Source organism: Euwallacea similis, chromosome 34 (genome assembly GCF_039881205.1).
Source record: "Euwallacea similis isolate ESF13 chromosome 34, ESF131.1, whole genome shotgun sequence".
In the NCBI taxonomy this organism is placed as follows: domain Eukaryota; kingdom Metazoa; phylum Arthropoda; class Insecta; order Coleoptera; family Curculionidae; genus Euwallacea; species Euwallacea similis.
Window position 1 is genome coordinate 1,239,002 of NC_089642.1, and position 15,356 is coordinate 1,254,357.

At 32.9% G+C, this 15,356-nt stretch overlaps 2 protein-coding genes, 1 long non-coding RNA gene and 1 pseudogene across 3 annotated transcripts in view; 2 read left to right on the forward strand and 2 right to left on the reverse strand.

Annotated features, from left to right (window-relative positions):
* Window positions 1-15,356, forward strand: part of LOC136418354 (uncharacterized) — a 212,240-nt gene that overhangs the window by 158,520 nt on the left and 38,364 nt on the right. The window lies entirely within an intron of this gene.
* The window catches only part of RpL27 (ribosomal protein L27), a 94,713-nt gene that overhangs the window by 64,003 nt on the left and 15,354 nt on the right, over window positions 1-15,356 (reverse strand). The window lies entirely within an intron of this gene.
* LOC136418395 (piggyBac transposable element-derived protein 4-like) lies at window positions 5,132-8,557 on the forward strand (annotated as a pseudogene).
* Window positions 12,078-15,089, reverse strand: Ns1 (Nucleostemin 1). The gene is made up of 7 exons (XM_066404383.1): window positions 14,953-15,089; window positions 14,592-14,887; window positions 13,809-14,398; window positions 13,530-13,746; window positions 13,317-13,417; window positions 13,019-13,259; window positions 12,078-12,377 (listed from the first exon to the last, which is right to left on the reverse strand). Exons 1-7 carry the CDS (start codon window positions 14,969-14,971, stop codon window positions 12,093-12,095), a joined length of 1,749 nt encoding a protein of 582 aa, XP_066260480.1. The 5' UTR covers window positions 14,972-15,089; the 3' UTR covers window positions 12,078-12,092.

The window sequence follows — 15,356 nt, forward strand, 5'->3', positions numbered from 1 at the left end:
TTCACCCCGTCTCCTTCGTATTCTTGCCCGACCATCATGCATACCGAAACAGAATCTGGATTCGTCACTAAACACGATGTTATCCCATTCCAGAGTCCCATGTATCCGTTCTTGGCACCACTGTAGTCGATTTTGACGATGATTTAAGGTGAGGGGTAACACGAGATAGGGACGGTAGGAAATCAATCCAAAACTTCTTATGCGGCGATAAATGGTTCGTATCCCAATGGCCCTTCCATACTCAGCGAACCACTGATCCGCCAGCGTCCTCGACGAGACGAACCTATCTCTTAGGGCCATAATTCGGAGTCGGCGATCTTGGCGTTCTGTAGTTCTTCGAGGTCGTCCAGTACCTGTTCTTCTGCCTGTTTGCCCTTCTTCGAACCATCCCTGACAGCATCTCACTATAGTGTTTACACTACGGTTCAATCTAGTGGCGATTTCCCTAAATGACAGACCAGCCTCTCGTAGACCCACTATTCGACCCCTCTCAAACTCGCTCAATTGATGAAAATTTCGCTCTATTTTGGTTCTAGGCATATCTCTACGCAGTTTCTAAGCACACTACACTCCAATAAATGTTATTTTCCAGTTGTATTGTTGATATTTTATTGCAATTTTTATATTTAAAAAAAACCTAAAATTCCGAATAACTCGTGAATACGTAGATAAATATGAGTGAAATTTTGATCGTTTCTGCTATACATATAAACAAACATGCATACCAAAAATTATTTAAATTAAACCATTTTTACGGGGTGTTCTCTTTTCTATGTCACGCAGTGTACTTCTATACAGGGTTATTCACGTCATGCTACACGGAATATTGCGGCTAAAGTATTTAATATTTCGAATTTTTCTTTTTTGCGATGTGTAGAACTCACATAGAGGTACATTCTAAAATTATTTTACTTTTATACAGGGGGTTGTAAATAAGTGAAAAATATTAAAGTTATGTTTTTTTAAATGGAACACTCAATATATTAGTACCGTTTTAGATTCCTTGAGAAAAATAAATGTAAGTTTGACTAAGGTTTACCTACCCTAAACCTTAAAGATTTTGAAATAATTGAGATTTTGTAAAAATGTAGTGCAAATTTAAAAACTTTGCTTTAAAGGAAGTTTAAACTGGAATAAGCCGAAATTCACATCAAACCTCAGACTTTGAAGGGTATTAACTTGCTTAATTTATAAGAAACACCCTATATTTTATTACTCCAACTATCAGATTGAAGTATTATCGATCGAAAACTATTATACTTTTCTATACCTAAATGTACAAGTTTTCCTTGAAAATTAAGATTTTTAAAGAAAGTAGAAAGTCCTATTATTTTGTGTATCAGTTCCCACGATGACATCTAAAATGTCAATATAAAGAATCATATTTATGCATTCTTTTTTCGGAGATTTGATTAAATATGAAAATTATCTTGTAAGTTACGCAAATAATATTGAAAATATCATAAATAAAGAATTATCCGAAAAAAGAATGCATAAATATGACTCTTTATATTGGCATTTTAGATGTCATCGTGGGAACTGATACACAAAATAATAGGACTTTCTACTTTCTTTAAAAATCTTAATTTTCAAGGAAAACTTGTACATTTAAGTATAGGAAAGTATAATAGTTTTCGATCGGTAATGTTTCAATCTGATAGTTGTAGTAATAAAATATAGGGTGTTCCATTTAAATTAAGCAAGTTAATACCCTTCAAAGTAAGTACATTTTTCAATTTATTTTTTGGACACACTGTATAAGATATTTAAATTTTCATGACTATGGCATGAAATATGCCTCATGTCTGAGGTTTGATGTGAATTTCGGCTTATTCCAGTTTAAACTTCCTTTAAAGCAAAGTTTTTAAATTTGCACTACATTTTTACAAAATCTCAATTATTTCAAAATCTTTAAGGTTTAGGGTAGGTAAACCTTAGTCAAACTTACATTTATTTTTCTCAAGGAATCTAAAACGGTACTAATATATTGAGTGTTCCATTTAAAAAAACATAACTTTAATATTTTTCACTTATTTACAACCCCCTGTATAAAAGTAAAATAATTTTAGAATGTACCTCTATGTGAGTTCTACACATCGCAAAAAAGAAAAATTCGAAATATTAAATACTTTAGCCGCAATATTCCGTGTAGCATGACGTGAATAACCCTGTATGCCTGATAATGTAAGTTATAATTTCTTATAGTTTGAATTTAATTTCATAATATACAGGGTGTCCCGAAATTAAGGCACCATACTTAAACAGCGTAAATTACGTCCAAAAATAACACCAAAACTTTATATAAACATATATCGAAAAATGCTTTTTTAACGATCTATGGCTCTTTAAAGACATAAACCTGATGATGGTTATTTTGACATATTTCCAAAACGGTGCAGAAATATATTAATATATATTTCTAACTGAATATATTCATAACTTTATGAAATTTGGTATGATTTTATACCTTTTAAGCCTTAATTGACTGATGTGGCAGAATGGAAAATATTTCGTCAGAGGCGTGCCGCACGGGGGGCGTTGGAGTTAAAAAATGCCACATTTTTTATGTGTTCGGTTTTTTAGCTGCTGATGCAAAATTATGAAACCACATATGTGTCCAAAAAAAAAGGTACTCTTGGTTCGCATTGATAGAACGCTCCATTTTTGAATAAAATTAATTTGAACATTACATTGCATTACAAATACAAATGATGCTTAAAACGATAATTTTTAACCGTATCAAAACTATTAAACAATAATGAAAAAAACAATAAGAAATTTAAATAACACATTTTTAAAGTAAGTTTTCAAATAAGTTATCGTTAAAAAAAAAATCCGTTTCAAATCTTTCGTGCCTTCCAGAGCATAAGAAGACGATCTAGACTGTGTATCCAACAAAACGGTAACTTATTTGAAAACTTACTCTAAAAATGTGTCGTTTAAATTTCTTGTTTTTTTTAATTATTGTTTTATAGTTTTGATATGATTAAAAATTATCGTTTTAAGCATCATTTGTATTTGTTACGCAATGTAATGTTCAAATGAATTTTATTCGAAAATGGAGCGTTTTATCAATGCGAACCAAGAGTACCTTTTTTTTCTGGACATATATGTGGTTTCATAATTTTGCATCAGCAGCTAAAAAACCGGGCACATAAAAAAATGTAGCATTTTTTAACTCCGGCTCCCCCCGTGCGGCACGTCTTTGACGAAATATTTTCCATTCAGCCACATCATACTAAATTTCATAAAGTTATGAATATATTCAGTTAGAAATATACAGTGGTGGTTATTGAAATAGAGCCAGCTGATATTTTTGGTAAAATTCAACGCTACAACTTTTTAGAAACATTTTGATGAACCTCAATATAATTCTTATGCATGTTCAATAGGAATAATTTGAAATGTGCACAGAAACGAAAATTATAAGTGAACACGATAAAAATTTTAATTTGTTTGGTCTTGCTTGATTTCAATTTGTCTGGTCATTAAAATAGAACACACACACACAGAAAAATAAAACACATAGTATTAGTGTCCCTTCAAGTTTGCACGTGTCGTTTCCTTCAAGTTATCATCGTGATTTCCTTTTTAAACATTTAGTGAAGTACTGAAGAATAACTTAGATAAAAATGGGCCGTGACGTTCATTGCACGGCAGAGGAAAGAGTAACAATCTTAACATTACGGAAAGAGGGAAAATCGCTAAGAGAAATTACAAGACTTATCAGGTGCTCAAAAAAAATGGTTGAAAATGCTATAAGAAACTACCAAATCGGGAAAATCGTGGAGCGAGGAGGAAAACAAGTCCTCATACAGACAGGCAAATTGTTCGAGTCTCCAAAAAAGATCCCTTCAAGACGTCTACCAGTATTAAAACTGAACTAGATTTGGAAATAAGTACAAGAACTATTCGAAGAAGGCTTCAGACAAATAATTTATACGGCAGAATAGCTAGAAAAGTTCCTTTGTTATCCTCCAAGAACATTAAGCAACGTTTAAAATTTGTCCTGGACCATTTGAATTGGGATGGTGAAGAGGGAATAAAAAAATGGTGCTATACTTTATGGAGCGATGTAACAAAGATAAATCTAATGGGATCCGATGGGAGACAATATGCCAGAAGACCACGCAACCAGGAATTATTACCAAAACACATTATTAAAACAGTTAAATATGGAGGTGATAACATAAAACTTTGGGGAGCTTTTTTATGGTACGGTGTAGGACCAATTTACTGGATTAAAGAAACCATGGATCAACATGAATATGTCCACATTCTTCGAGATATTATGTTGCCTTTTGTAGTGGAGAATATGTCGCTAATATGGAAGTACCAACAAGACAACGACCCGAAACACACGTCTAGGAGAGTGAAAACATTTTTAAATGATAATAATGTGGATTTATTACCTCGGTCTTCCCAATCGCCGGACCTTAATCCTATTTGAGAACTTATGGACTGTCCTCAAGAATGCTGTTGGAGAACATAAAACGAAAAACAAGGCCGAACTCTGGGAGGTGATCAAGGCAAAATGGAAAGCAATACCACTAGACGTGTGTCAAAGGCTTGTAAACTCTATGCCCAGAAGATGCGTCGAAGTTATTAAACATAATGGTCATACAATAAAGTACTAAGAGTTTAAAGAGAGTTTAAGCGTTATTTCATAATTTTTAAACTGCAAAATATTATTAATTATGCCTATATCTTCGGTTGGTTCTATTTTTATGACCAAGTGTTCGTGTTGATTTATTCCATTTATTTGTTAAATATTATGTTTATGCAATTTTTTTTAATTAAGTTTGTTATTAAAGTTTTCTTTCCTTATTACATATTTACAATATACAATTATTATACTAATTCGGCGTGATATTAAAACTTTATTTTCCAAGAAATATATTTCTTTGAACTGGCTCTATTTCAATGGCCACCACTGTATATTAATATATTTCTGCACCGTTTTGGAAATATGTCAAAATAACCATCATCAGGTTTATGTCTTTAAAGAGCCATAGATCGTTAAAAAAGCATTTTTCGATATATGTTTATATAAAGTTTTGGTGTTATTTTTGGACGTAATTTACGCTGTTTAAGTATGGTGCCTTAATTTCGGGACACCCTGTATATTTTTATTAGTTTATTTGATATATACATATGTTGAGTTTCATCTGTTTTTTCATGATATAGTTATAATATTTATATAAAATATGGGGTTTAGGGATCACAAAACTTTGTCACCTGAAGAGCTAGAAAATGCCATGCAAAAAGTTTTAGAAGAGTTATCAGATGAAGCAGTAACTGAAGACAGTGTGTCTGAAACAGAGGATGAAATTATTTCAACAGATATTCATGATAGCGATTCCGAGCGGTCTGTTGCCGATATAATTGGGGTTTCTTCATTTCACGAAGTTGTTCCAAGTAGCGAAGAATGCCACTTCTACATAGGGAAAGATAAAGAGACATTGTGGATGAATCAGCCATTGTTAAATGGAAAAGTGAGTGCCAAAAACATGATTAGAACAGCTCCAGGCCCAAAATGCTTTAGTGGTCACGTAAAACAAGAAATTGATGCATTCAACTTTTTTTCACCGATGAAATAATAGATGAATCAGTAGTAAATACAAACATACAGTGATTCACATTAACAATCGTGCACTCATTTAAATTATATGTATTCTTATTAAAATCATAAACCTTTAAATAAACAATGCTTATTTTCATGACTATTGATAACCCTTTGATTGTGTTTTTAAAAGTATCAATTAAATCCGCAAACATCAAGTTACCTTAGACAATAAAAAAATGTTACCACTCGCTTTTGTTAGCTCTCAGTCAAAATCGTGCAGTTGATCTGTTCGGTGATTAAGTTATAGGTATTTTTGTTGTACTTACAAATTCAATCAAATTAGTTTATTAAGTGCCAATCGTTGAGAATTTTGTTCAAAATTTGTTAAGAAAATCTAAATAATGAGTGGAAAAAGCAAACGACCATCGAAGAAAGAAAGCTTGTAATTTTTCATTTTAATCAAGGCAAAAGTCAAAGAAAAATTGCCGACATTCTTAACAAGAGCAATACTACTGTTTAGTCAATAATAGAACGGTATAAAAAGTTTAATCGCATATCCAATAAAGTCCGAATCAGCCATAAAAAGAAGTTAACAGCGCAAGATGAACGTTGGATATTGAGACAAGTCAAATATAATCCAAAAGTTAGTGCTCCTAAACTTGTAACTGATATTGAAATTAATTTAAACAAAGTAGTAAGTGCGGAAACTGTTCGTAGAGTTTCATGAAAAAATGGCTATAATGGCAGAATAGCAAGAAAGAAGCCTTATGTTAGTGAGAAAAATCGGAAGCTACGTTTAGAATTCGCTAAAAAGTATATGCATAAAGACTATGAGTTTTGGAAACACATTATCTTTACTGACGAAAGCAAATTTAACGTATTTAGATCGGATGGTAAAGTTATGGTATGGAGAGAAGTTAACGAAGAGCTGAAAAAAGAAAATCTTCGCTCAACGGTCAAACATGGGAGCAAACATGGTGTTGGCAACCTCCATTTTATAGAAGGAAATATGGATAAATTCGGATACTTAAACATTTTAAAACTAAATTTGAAATTAAGTGCTGAAAAATTAGGAATACCAGAAACATTTCATTTTTATCAAGATAACGACCCGAAGCACAGCGCCCATATTGTTAAAGAGTGGTTGTTATATAATTGCTCACTCGTCATAAAAACACCTCCACAATCTCCCGACTTGAATGTCATAGAAAATATATGACATGAACTGGATCGGCGAGTTCGCAAATATCTTATTTCTAATAGAAGTGACTTGAGGAAAGCTTTAGAAGAAGAGTGGACTAAAATTGATGCAAGCTTTACAGAAAAATTAATTAGGTCGATGCCTAATAGGCTAAAAGCTGTTGAAAATAATAAAGGTTGTCCAACGAAATATTAACGTAAACATTAAATGATAATAATGACTAATTTTTAAAAACGTTTTGAAGTGCACGATTTTTAGTGCGACTATTTTTTTGACAACAAATTGATGAAATATTAAATTTTTGAATTTCTATAATTTTGCTTGATAAAATATTCATAGAGTTGTCTAATTAGAGATTTATCTGCAATCTATTAATAAAAAAGTTTAAGGTATTTCGCATTTTATTGCTTTAATCCGATAGAGTTCTTATACCGATGGACTGCACGATTTTAAATGAGACTCACTGTATATATTCAGAAAAAGAGAAATAAAGTTCGTTATAGCAGGGACAGAGATTGTAGAGATATCAGTAAAACAGAATTAAGAGCACTGTTAGGTGCATTATTTCTAATAGGAACCAAAAAAGGGCACCATACAAACTGCTGTGAACTATGGAACACTGATGGGTCAGGGATGATTCTTTTACTTGCCTTGTTTAGCTACAAGCGGTTTCTTTTTTTGCTTTGTGCTCTCTGAATAGATAACATATTGACTCGTGATGAGCGAAAAAAAAATGATAAGCTTGCACCAATACGCGACTTTCATGAAAAATTTGTCAAGAATTGCATTACCAATTTCAATGTCAGTGAATTTGTTACAATTGACGAAATGCTTCACCCATTTAGAGGCAGATGTGGTTTCGTTCAATATATCCCGAACAAACCAGCGAAATATGGATTCAAAATTTACGCTTTATGTGACGCTAAAACATTCTACACTTACAGTTTTGAAATGCGGAAAACAACATCCAGGGCCACATGTTAAATCCAACAAAACTGACGATATAGTCGAACGACTAGTAGTTCCGATTGAAAATTCCAATAGAAACATCACCACTGACAACTACTACATGAGTTATCCGCTAGCGGAATACCTTTTGGAGAAAAACCTCACCTTACTTGGGACACTCAAAAAGAACAAGAAGGAAATTCCTCCCGAGTTTCTGTTTGGCAAACATCATGAGTTGAGATCCACAATATTTAGATTTCAATATGACTACATGTTGACCTCAACAATTCCGAAAAGAAACAAAGCAGTAATATTTCTGTCTACAATGCATCATACTATAGAATTAATCGAAGAAAAGTCGTTGGTAAATTTAGATTATAATGCAACAAAAAGAGGCGTTGACACGGTAGATCAAATGTATTCAGCATATACTACATCTAGAATTACCAGAAGATGGCCTCTTGCATTATTTTACAGACATCTTGATATAGCTGGAATTAATTCGATGATTATTTTTAAATTTTGTAATAAAAATAATCGGGACCGAAGACGAATATTAAAAAAAAATTGGCCTTCAATCTCATGGAGGATTTTCTAAAGGAAAGGACCATGATTCCGAGTCTCCCGAAAGATGTACAGCACTTTTTAGAAAGATACAAAACTGTTGCACCGACTGAGGTTGTACGCTCTGGAATTTGCTATATGTGTGGAGCGCATAAAAATAATCGTATAAAGTTGCTTTGCCAAAAATGTGGAAAAAATGTGTGCAAGAGGCATAGCAGTGCTATTATAAAATGTATAAATTGCATGGAATTAATGGAAGTTGATGATTAATTAATTATTTTTTTGTTATTAATTCATATTATATTCCAATTTTATTTTGTTATTCGTTTCAATGTTTTGTATTAAATAATTATATTAACACAACTTCAAACAATTATATGATGATTCATAATAATCTTTAAAAAAGATATCACGACCATTTTAGTACCGTAATTTAAAGTGCGGTGTAACTGCTGCGGCACGCTCTATCTTGAAAGTCCAAAAGGCGCGCCCGCCAGAGGGTTAAGAAGGAAGTAATTCCCACTGCTTCATTACAAGGAAAGCATTGAAAAAACTTTGTTCCTAAAATTGATGTTGATTTTGTAAAAATATATATCAACTCATTTACTTGTATTGAGTTACATTATTGCTGAGTGGTAAATTCAAAAAAAATTTAGATTCTTCACTAAACATTAAAAAAAACATGTAAATTATCTAGTACTTTATGAGGAAAAAAATTTTACCGGTGAAGAAATCATACTACAGATCTATGCTTATACATATATTTAAATATTTTAATTTATCGTTCCATTCGAGATGAAAAGACCGCTGTGACTTATGCAAGGAATTAGAAATTTGACAACAAAATAATCAAAGGAATTAAAACTTACAGGATAAAGACCAAAAACACATAAAAGAAAAATCGTATGCACGTAAAGACTGGAATCGCGACAAAGAAGATAGTGACAAATTCGATTTGGATTTTGACCTGCAAAATGTCTTTAGCTGTCCTAGAGCTTAAGTTAGCAATTTCTATAACAAGTTTGTATATAATTTAAGCACAGCTTTCGAAAACAAAGCAAACTTATTGTGAAATATGGGGTGAACATCTATCGGGAAAGAACGATGATGATATTGTTAGTGTCTTATTAAAATTTTTAGAGAATGTTTACTTGTAACATCCAAATTTAAAAAATCTAATGTTATGGAGTAACAGCTGCATCCCACAAAACAAAAATTCTATAATTTCATACGCCTTTAGTTACTTTTTGTATAGGCATTCACAAATCCACAGTGACTATGAAATTTTCTACTCCGGGTCATTCATGTGTTTAGGACATAGATAATGTTCATAGTTGTATTGAAAAAGTGTTATCGAAGGAATATTATTCTTCAGTATCACTAATGGCACTTTTGAAGAAGGTTTTCACAGTAAAATCTTACAAAATTGTAACAATGACTATTACCGATTTTTTAAATTTAAAATTCTGTACAAGTTTTTACGATTATAAAACTGTACCTTCTGCAAAAGTCAGTGTCTTAAGGTTTTCATTGGAAAACATTTCTGATATTAAATATAAAAACTCTGATAAACAGAATTGCTGTTAGGAAACTGTTTCGATGCTAAATTACAATGTCACCAGAAAACCATTTGAAACAATAATGAGAACTCATCAACCTATTCAAAAAACTGATGTATTATGCAAAGAAAAAACTTCAGGTCAATGCTTAAATGGATGCGTATGTTCGACAGGGAATCATTTTTGCGTAATATTCTCAATGCAACATAATCCATATTTTCAATTAGTTTTCTTTATCTTTTAAGTTATAATGAGTTTACTATTATTGTGTCACACTATGTAGTAATTAAGTGGTTGAATATTCAATTGTTCATTGATATTCCCAGTTCAAAATTATTTGTCATTTATTTGAAAATCAAGTTTAAAACGTACCTATTTAATTATATTATTAAAAAACCACAACATTCTATGTAACTTAACTATTAGGTGTATACCTATGACTCCGCGTTTTTATTTCTAGTTCTATTTTCTTTGAAAAAATATTTTTTTATTTAAGGAATTTTATTTCATTTTTTACTCCGTATTACCAGCTTTCTATTTATATATGATAATTGCTATATGACCTTTTAAAACTTTTCAATTAAGGTTTAAATATGTCCAATTTTGTGCCGAATAAACATCATTTGCGGGAAGCTTTGCTCTTCCTTTTCCATCTTAAGAAAAACGCCACTGCCGCTCACCAAATGCTCGTTGAGGCTTATGGCAATGGTGCTGCGTCTATAAGAACTTGCCAACAATGGTTTCAGCGCTTCAAATCAGGTGATTTCGACCTCAACGACAAGGAGCATGGTAAGCCATCGAAAAAATTTGAAGACGAAGAACTGCAGGCTTTGTTGGACGAAGACGCCGCGCAAACGCAAGAACAGCTCGCATCTTCCCTTAACGTCACGCAGAAAACGCTTTCGGTTCGTCTTCACGCTATGGGAAAAATTCAGAAGGAAGGAAAATGGATGCCTTATGAATTGACGGAAAGGAACAAAGAGCAACGAAAAACGACGTGTGAGATCTTGCTTGAACGTTTTCAAAGAAAGTCTTTTCTACATCGTATCGTGACCGGAGATGAAAAATGGCTTTACTTCGACAATCCAAAGAGGAAAAAATCATGGGTAAGCCCGGGTGAGCCAACAACTTCAACCGCAAAGCCAAATATCCACGGGAAGAAGGTATTGCTCTGCATTTGGTGGGACCAGCGCAGCGTACTCTATTACGAGCTTCTCCAACCTGGCGAAACAGTCACTGCCAATCGTTACGTCCAACAACTAGTGCAGTTGCGTAATCAACTCGCAGTAAAGAGGCCAGAATGGGCGGATCGACACGACAAAGTCATACTGCTTCATGACAACGCAAGGCCTCATGTCGCTCAACCAGTCAAGAACACCTTGAAGGATTTCAAATGGGAAGTCTTACCGCACCCGCCATACTCGCCAGATATCGCCCCGTCGGATTATCACCTTTTCCGTTCAATGGCTCACGGTTTGCCAGAGCAACGCTTCCAGAATCGCCAAGAAGTCCAAGAATGGCTTGATGAATGGATCGCTTCAAAACTGACGAATTTTTTTTACGATGGAATCTATAAACTGCCTAATCTCTGGGAAAATGTTGTCATTAACGATGGAAATTATTTTTAATAAACATTGGTAATAAATTTATACAGTTTCAAGCAGTTGAAAATGCGTAAAAAAACGCGGAGTCATAGGTATACACCTAATAATTTCCTTGTTTTACTTGGGCGTAATAATCATGCGTGATATAAAAATGATTAAAATTAGTTGTATATTTAAAGTTATTTTAAGTAAATTAAAGTGAATAAGAGAGCTTAAGTATAGGACAGTCATGTTATATCTGGTTTTGAACATTCATTATAACCATTTGCTAAATATTATTAGTATTACATATTCAAAGTTTTATTGCAAAATGAAGTTGAATGCACATACGACTTTGTTATTCTAAATGAACGATATGGGGCGGCACTGATAATAGATGGGTACTCAAAGTGACAATAGGAAAAAATTACTTTTAAAAATATGTATTCCCAAAATTTCAATTTTTCCCTTTTTACTTATGAAAGTACATCTTTTGAGTCTTATTGTGTGGTTAATCTCTACGGCAAACGTCAAATTTGGATCATCTATTATTTACGTACGTTGTTTTTTGTTAAAAAAGATAGCAGATGAGGCATCAATGTTAGGAATAAAATTCTTGAAAACGATTATTTTATTATTACTTTCAAAGCAAATAAAATTACATTAGCCATTTATTTTATGGCGAAATCCGTATCAAAATTGTAATCTTCATGGCTTTGGTTTAGATCCCCACTGCGCAGAGAAAAGTTCTCAAGTCCCGCTGCCAACTGCTGAGCAACTTTTTCTTTTCGACACCTGTCTTTTTTCTCTTTTTTGAATTGTTTCCTTTTTATTTGATTTAGTTTCTGATTTCCTTCCAGTGCCATTTCGGGATCTGTTTTTTTTACTCGAGTCGCAGACATCTTTTTTCTAACTAAACTTTTCTTTGCCGTTGCAATGTTTATGTCGTCGTTTAACTGGAATAGAAAAAACGTGTTAAATAATAAATTAATATTAAATTAATGAATTATAGTATTTTGAAGTAAAACTGTATTAAAAGATACATTCTAAAATGTATTTTTATACCATGAATTTATTAACTGCAGATCTAAAACTCTGCTCTACAGGGATTTTTTTTTAATGAACTGTAGGGATTAACACAGAGTATCTGTGTAATGCGATAAAATGCATCTAAAGACGAGTCTAGACAGAAGCAACATTTACTATTGACTTTGTTAAATTTTTATTGTTATGTGGTTGTTGTCATTAAAATATATCGAAAAAATGGCGAAATAAGTATCCACAATTCTGAACTTTTTTTTAAGACGTTTCTAGCCTGGGGGGAGACGTTCTCAATGTTGAAAATACTATGTTTATTTTGAAGAATTTCTAGAATATTTTGCAAGGACAAATATTGCTACTTATTGCTTCTTTGTCAACGGATCTTAGTATTCAAGAATTAAAGAGGGTGGACAGGACTATTGCAGTGCATGCACACTTTTAGTTCATTCGTTTTATCGTTTAGCAATGCGTTAAGTCGACATACATATCGTTCGGACCAGTTTAACTGGCCCAATCGGCTAGAGCTGAGTAAACCAGTCAAAACCTATCAACATACCAGGTTATCAGGAGACTTCTCTTGTTCCATTTCCTCTATTTCATCAGCGTCAACAGGACCACAGCTTTCTAGTTGAACAGGTTTCTGCTTATCATCTAGGAAATTAATTTTATCAAGCAGGTCAATTTCCATTTTGTCATAATTCTCTAAATCAAATTCCTTTCCAAATTCAGATACAATCTGATATGAACTTGACTCATGGTTTTCTTGAGGTGGAACTGTATAATATGGTATTTTACCACTACAATGTATGAACAAATCAAAATGCTTGCTTCAAATATCAAATCGTCTTTCTTACCTATTCCAGTCATCCAATAGACTTCTAGCAGCAGCAAGAGCATCAGGAACGCCTCCCTTTTTAAATTTCCCTGTTCTTTTGGCTTTTAAAGTATAAAATTCCTGAAAAAAGCCACAAAATTACAATACTAGGATAGGTAGGCATACAGGGTGATTATATTCCATAAAAACAAAGGATGACTAACTTAGTTAAATTATACATTTATACTTTTACCTCTGGTGAAGTAAAATCAGTAAGGTCATAAATTTCCATCAATCTTTGCTTAGATACTCTTTGAAGAATAGCATTTGCTGGAGTCATTGGGTCAACTAAAGATGAAATTTTTACAGCATTTTTCAGTGATGCCTGACTATCATTGCCTGCAGCAAACACAATCCCTGGTGAATCCAGCAGCTTTATTTTTGAATCTAACTGAATAACTTGAGTTGCCCTGGAAGTGATATTTTTTGGTAACTAACCAGAATTTAACACAAAGGAACTTAAATTATCTACCTTGTTATGCCTGGTGCTGCTCCAACATTACATACTCGTGATCTTTTTAAGCTGTTTATCATAGAGCTTTTGCCTACATTGGGCAGCCCTACAACTCCTACTGTAATTGAGGTTTTAATACCTTTATTTCTACAGTAGTTTCCTAGCAAAGACATAATTAATTCGGTACCAATTGAGGCAGAGCCCTGTAAACCTTTCTCAGATTTATTAAATTTTCTTTGCCCTAATCTTTTATTTTGACTTTGCACTGAGGCCTTAAAGGCTACAACAGGCCCTTTATTCTTCAAGTATTTAAGCCAACTTTCTAATATATTGCGTGGAACTAAGTCAACTTTGTTAATGACTAAAACTAGTCTCTTGCTGCCATTTAACTTGTTCACAGCTTCTTCAACTTGTTTACATCTAGTACCTAATGGGTCTCGGGCATCCACAACTTCTAAAATTACATCTGATGCCTCAATGACTTTTCTAAATTCTTTATAGTATTGTTTTAACGACTGTTCAGTTTTCTTGTCAAAGCTTTTTTCTACCTCCATTTTATCAGGTGTGAGTGCCTCATGTATGTTGCCCCTTACTGTTGCTTTTTGAACCTGAAAAATAAAGTAAATTCCTTTAGTTTATCTCTTTAACTCTAAATGAGACTGAAAGAAAACACGACTGTTAAGATGGAAACTTCTTATCAAAATTAAGCCGCTACTTTTCTACATTATGTTACTTTACATTACAGCATGCTTGCCTTACCTTTTGAATTTATAAACTTGAATTTAATAGTAATCTACATACCAATGACTCGAAGCCACCATTAACAATTTGTGATTTTGCTTGTTCCTTGCTCTTTTGCTTTTCTAATTTGGCAAGTTCACGTAATCTTTGCTTCTCCTCTTCCTTTTTTTTCTTTAGAAGCTCAACTTCTTTTATTATATCATCTTTAAAAGGGCAGATGTTCGGAACTTGGACGAGTTTTGGTTTATTCTTCTTAGGATTCTTTTTGGCCTCTCTTCTCATTTTTCTGTTATGATCTCGGACCTTCTTTTCAATCTTATATCGTTGTCTGGCAGGCTGCCGTTTTGATTGTTTCTCTACACAGAACACAAAGAATAACAATTATTTTTTTCTACAGAAATCTTATTATAATTTTACTCACTTATTCGATTCTTTGCCATTTTAATTGATTGAAACTTATTGTCGTGTCTTAAACTTTCTTTTAATTTCAATAAACGTGAACACTTTTATCTCCTATTCCATTAACCTAACATTTTCACATGCCACCTAAGGCGTTTTCAATTTTTCCAGAACCGAGACCAATCATAACAAATTTGAAACGAAATCGGGACAAGCTGCATTCGACTTACAACAATGACGTCACAAGTAAACCCCGATTCTAGAGTTGTGACAGTTTTTGACGTTCGTCCAAAATATCATTTTCACGTCTTCCTACAAAGCTTCTTGTATTTAGTTCTACTATAATTAGTCTAGTAACTCTTTTAATGATGTTAAATGCTATACGTAGATCTATGTAGACAATATTTTTTTAATGACCATAATTAG